At 41.5% G+C, this 6,000-nt stretch overlaps 1 protein-coding gene across 1 annotated transcript in view; it reads right to left on the reverse strand.

Annotated features, from left to right (window-relative positions):
* The window catches only part of flcn (folliculin), a 66,875-nt gene extending 61,194 nt beyond the window's left edge, over positions 1-5,681 (reverse strand). The window contains exons 1-3 of the mRNA XM_062062514.1: positions 5,384-5,681; positions 5,099-5,308; positions 331-477 (exon numbers count right to left, since the gene is read on the reverse strand). Of these exons, the coding sequence (XP_061918498.1) occupies positions 331-477; positions 5,099-5,308 (357 nt within the window). The 5' untranslated portion in view covers positions 5,384-5,681. The remainder of the gene's footprint in view (positions 1-330; positions 478-5,098; positions 5,309-5,383) is intronic.
* Positions 5,682-6,000: the final 319 nt, after the last annotated feature.

Raw genomic sequence — 6,000 nt, forward strand, 5'->3', positions numbered from 1 at the left:
CGTCACACCACTTACCTCACAGTGGACATACTGTGCGTCACACCACTTACCTCACAGTGGACATACTGTACGTCACACCACTTACCTCACAGTGGACATACTGTGCGTCACACCACTTACCTCACAGTGGACATACTGTGCGTCACACCACTTACCTCACAGTGGATATACTGTACGTCACACCACTTACCTCACAGTGGACATACAGTACTGTACGTCACACCACTTACCTCACAGTGGACATACTGTACGTCACACTTACCTTACAGTGGACATACTGTACATCACACCACTTATCTCACAGTGGACATACTGTACGTCACCACTTACCTCACAACTGAGGCTGCGCACGCAGGCCTGGCGCACCACGCTGAACAGCTGAGGCTGGCGGGGATGCTGGTGGCTCAGGAAGCGAATGCCCGTCTCCTCGTCCATACTCATGAAGCCCGGGTGGTGTGCGGGCAGGGATCGGCACCCCTGTGAGGGCCAACAACATCTTGGGTGAAGGTGTGCCCAAACAACTTTTTACCCATTTCAGGGCCGTGCCTATCACAGGTGGTAATCTTTAAAGATGACTTTAAACTAGTCTTAACTTTAAAGAAATACACTGTATACATTGCTAATGTGGTAAATGACTATTCTAGCTGCAAATGTCTGGTTTTTGGTGCAATATCTACATAGGTGTATAGAGGCCCATTTCCAGCAACTATCACTCCAGTGTTCTAATGGTACAATGTGTTTGCTCATTGGCTCAGAAGGCTAATTGATGATTAACCCTTGTGCAATCATGTTCACACATCTGAAAACACCTTCCTTTGAGCAGATTGAGTTTCTGGAGCATCACATTTGTGGGGTCAATTAAACGCTCAAAATGGCCAGAAAAAGAGAACTTTCATCTGAAACTCGACAGTCTATTCTTGTTCTTAGAAATGAAGGCTATTCCACTAAATTGTTTGGGTGACCCCAAACTTTTGAACGGTAGTGTATATATATATATATATATATATATATATATATATATATATATATATATATATATATATATATATATATATATATATATATATATATGTACATATATTTTTTGTAATGTAGTTTTAAAATGTTGTATATATACACTATATTGCCAAAAGTATTTGGCCGCCTGCCTTGACTCACATATGAACTAGAAGTGCCATCCCATTCCTAACCCATAGGGTTCAATATGACCTTTTGCAGCTATTACAGCTTCAACTCTTCTGGGGAGGCTGTCCACAAGGTTGCAGAGTGTGTTTATAGCAATTTTCCACCATTCTTCCAAAAGCGCATTGGTGAGGTCACACACTGATGTTGGTGGAGAAGGCCTGGCTCTCAAGCTGTGTCCCAATTCAGGGTCTGCATTCTTCGAAGGGCGAATTTCAAGGCCGCTTACGTCACAACGCTGCGCGAAGGCTGTCCCAATTCATTCAAATTCGAAGGCTCCTCCAAATGCAGCCGACGAATGAGCCCTCATTTTCCCTGTATTTGGAGGATGCACCGTGACTATCCTTCGTGGCCTCCCATATCCCAAGATGCTTTGCGCGTGACCCAGCTTATCCCCTGACACCATATCTCACGAAAGAATACCCGAGCGGCGGAGTCAACCCACAACAACAACACTTTGGGTATTCTCTGTCTCGATTAATTGTTGTAAAATGTTCTTTATCGCATTGTCTACTTTCTCATGTCGATTAAAAATTTGATTCATGCGAGATTCAAGTCCCAAGTTCGGCATTTTGAGTTTCAAGTCCTTTCAAGTCCTTTTAACCACAGACTAATATATTTACACAGATTGTGTGTGCTTTTAAAACGCTGTATTTATTTATTAAAACAAGTGCATTTGAATTTGCAGGAAAAAAAATAGTGCCGGCATAGCACTTCATAATAGCACTATTAACCAGTCATTTTAAACATTTAACTAATTCCTTTACAAAATAAACACATTTGAAAAAACAAGTCTTATTTGCACAAAAGTGTTAACATTGTATTTCCATGGCATATTGCATTGTAACTAGTTCCACAGCAGTTTCTATCCTGTTCTTACCTTATCTCATTGATCTCATCTCATACTGTATGTGTGTTGATGTGTGCGTACACATGAAAAACATAACAAATACATGAACATAACAATAAACAGAGTTGTACTTTTTAGATGTCAGGGCCCTATGCAATATGTACACATATTCTTAATATAGTGTACATTTAAACTGACCTTTATTTGACTATGTTTGTCTTTTTGTAGGTGGCTAAAATACGCGGTGCTGCTGACCGCCGTCTAACGTTACGTGACTGTGTGTGATACGTTGACTAATGTAACGTTATGGTAAAATGGGTTGTACTTGTATAGCGCTTTTCTACCTTTTTAAGGAACACAAAGCGCTTTGACACTATTTCCACATTCACCCATTCACACACACATTCACACACTGATGGTGGGTTGTTAAGTATAGGTACCTCATGCAACCATGCTTAAAAAAAATCACTTGACAAAAAGTATGAATAAGGTAGCGAACTGCAGTGGACGCAACAGATTGCTGTGTTAGCAACAACGTTAGCAGTGACTTTACAACCTCACTGATTGAACTACACAGCAAATAAAAGTTACGTTACTTAGCCAATAAACGTTAGCTTACATTCAAAACCTACCGTTCTTTGTGCAACTTCAAATGTCGAACGAAGTTGGAAGTTGTTGCGTCTCCGTCTGTAATCTTCGAACCGCATCTTTTGCATACTGCAATTAGTTTTTTGTGGACCAACTCGTATTTTTAATACCCGAACTAAACTTTTTGGTATCATTTTTCCTCACTGGCGCGTTGTTTGACAGCTCTTCTTCGTTGGTTGTCCTGCAATTTGATTGGATGAATGCTGTTGGATGAAAACAACGTGGATCTAATTCGATTGGATGTTGTACCGACAGCACACACGCTGACAGACACACACGTACACAATGAAAGATACGGAGCGCTCCTGAATACCGTATTTTTCAGAGTATAAGTCGCACCAGCCGAAAATGTATAATAAAGAAGGAAAAAAACATATATAAGTCGCACTGGAGCATAAGTCGCATTTTTTGGGGACATTTATTTGATAAAAGCCAACACCAAGAATAGACAATTGAAAGGCAATTTAAAATGTCTAAAGAATAGTGAACAACGGGCTGAATAAGTGTACGTTATATGAGGCATAAATAACCAACTGAGAACGTGCCTGGTATGTTAACGTAACATATTATGGTAAGAGTCATTCAAATAACTATAACATATAGAACATGCTATACGTTTACCAAACAATATGTCACTCCTAATCGCTAAATCCCATGAAATCTTATACGTCTAGCCTCCGAAGCAGAACCTCCAGGTTCTGTAACAGCTTCTTCCCTGAGGCCGTAAGACTCTTGAACGTATCATAAAAAATCTCCTCAACTCCCCCCAAAATGGATTAACTCGCTGGAATAAAAAATACAATATAACATACATCCATAAACATGGACGCATGTGAAAAAGTGCAATATATTTATCTGTACAGTAAACTATTTATTTATTTATATATGCACCTTATTGCTTTTTTATCCTGCACTACCATGAGCTAATGAAATGACATTTTGTTCTTATCTGTACTGCAAAGTTCAAATTTGAATGACAATAAAAAGGAAGTCTAAGTCTAAGTCTTATGTTAATGAGCTAAATAATATTATTTTATATTTTACGGTAATGTGTTAATAATTTCACACATAAGTCACTCCTGAGTATAAGTCGCACCCCCGGCCAAACTATGAAAAAAACTGCGACTTATAGTCCGAAAAATATGGTAACTTTTTAATCTTTGGGTTTTGGGGAAAGTAGCAAGTCTTGTCAAGTCAAAAGGCTCAAGTCCAAGTGAAGTCACAAGCATACTTGCCAACCTTGAGACCTCCGATATCGGGAGGTGTGGGGGTGGGGGGGGGGGGGCGTTGTCGGGGGTGGGGGGCGTGGTTAAGGGCATGGTTAAGAGGAGAGTATATTTACAGCTAGAATTCACCAACTCAAGTATTTCATATATATATATATACACATATATATATATATATATATATATATATGTATGAAATACTTGACTTTCAGTAAATTCTAGTTATATATATATATATATATATATATATATATATATATATATATATATATATATATATATATTTTTATTTTATTATACATATAAATAAAATAAATACTTGAATTTCAGTGTTCCGGAGGCTATCCAGTAGATGGCAGTATTGTCCTGTTTAACTTTTCCGTTCATGAATGAGTATATCATTTCAGCCACCGTGTTCAATGGAGAAGTCTGTTCTACAAAATGTACAGGCAACATAATTACATACCCCTTCCCCTTCGAACTGTCCTGGATGAACTGAAATTCTTGTTTCCATTCGTTTTGGAATTTGCAAGCGTATTTCTTCATCTTGCTCGTCGACGGCGTCGCCATGTCTGCAACTTCCTCGTTCTTCTGCTTCGTCTCCTTGTTGTGTGCGCAGTTGTGCACTCTACTCTCTAAAAGCAGTAGATGTTATGACGTCATTGGGCAGGCAAGCTGTTTATATTGTGGGAAAGCGGACGTGAGAACAGGCTGTCCCCACTCAGGTCCACATTGAGCTGAAGGGGGCGTGGCCTCCAGCTCCGGCTGAATACCGGGAGTTTGTCGGGAGAAAATTTCTTCCGGGAGGTTATCGGGAGAGGCGCTGAATACCAGGAGTCTCCCGGTAAAAACGGGAGGGTTGGCAAGTATGTTCACAAGTCATTGATGTTAAAGTCTAAGTCGAGTTGCAAGTCTATTTACATTTTGTCAAGTCAAGTCTAAAGTCATCAAATTCATGACTCGAGTCCAAGTCATGTGACTCGAGTTCAAGTCATGTGACTCGAGTCCAAGTCATGTGACTCGAGTCCACACCTCTGTCATTTCCCCTGGATAAACATAGCCGGCTTAGTGTAGACATGGCCTTAGTTAGATCCATAAACACTGCCGCCGCACATTTTTATTTACTATCTATTGCATTGGTAATTTCAATGAATAATGATGTCATTTCTACTGCGTGGTGTCCCCAGCTCACCTCACACATTTCTCCCCTCTGCGTGGCAGAGCTGTGGGCCTTCATGGTGAGTCCTTCACCCTCCCGCTCGGCGTCTCTGTCGGCGGCCATCGCAGCCCCCGCCTGGGAGGAGGAAGGCGACGGGGACGGAGGGTGCAGGGCCTCCGTGCAGAACAGCGTCCGCGGGCCGTGGAGCTCACAGAAGTGACAGAGAGCCACCAGGGCGTTCATCTTGGATGAGAGGGAGCCACGCAAACGCCATTTTTAAACCACCATTTGACTTGACCGCCATCGATAAAGACTCACCTTCAGCGGCCACTTCTGTGACTCCGGCCAACGCACACGGATCCAGCAGCCACTGCGTCCCGCGAAAGGTCAAATAGATGCGCTTTGACGCATTTTAAAACGAGAGAAAAGCTTCAAATTGGCTGACTCCCGGGCTAACTTCCTGTTGTTTACTTCCGCTAGCGTGACGTCACCGCGTCACGTGACAATGCGTGACTGAGGGAACGACGCGATTTCTTCAGTTTATGAAACAATCAAACTCATAATTAAAAAACGTCCCCCAAAAGGTCGAATAGAAGCGTTTTGAGGCATTTTCAAACGAAAGAAAAGCTTCAAATTGGCTAACTTACTGTTGTTTACTTCCGCTGGCGTGACGTCATTGCATCACGTGACAACAGTCACGCGCTCCAGCGTGACTGAGGGAACGACGCGGTTGAAACATAAAACATTTTCGATTTATTTGGTTTGTGAAACAATCAAACTCATAATTAAAAAAACGTCCCCCAAAAGGTCAAATAGAAGCGCTTTGAAGCATTTTTAAAACGAAAGAAAAGCTTCAAATTGGCTGACTAGTAGGCTGACTTCCTGTTGTTTACGTCCGCTAGCGTGACGTCACCGCTCCAGCGTGACTGAGGTAA

Source organism: Entelurus aequoreus, linkage group LG11 (genome assembly GCF_033978785.1).
Source record: "Entelurus aequoreus isolate RoL-2023_Sb linkage group LG11, RoL_Eaeq_v1.1, whole genome shotgun sequence".
In the NCBI taxonomy this organism is placed as follows: Eukaryota; Metazoa; Chordata; class Actinopteri; order Syngnathiformes; family Syngnathidae; genus Entelurus; species Entelurus aequoreus.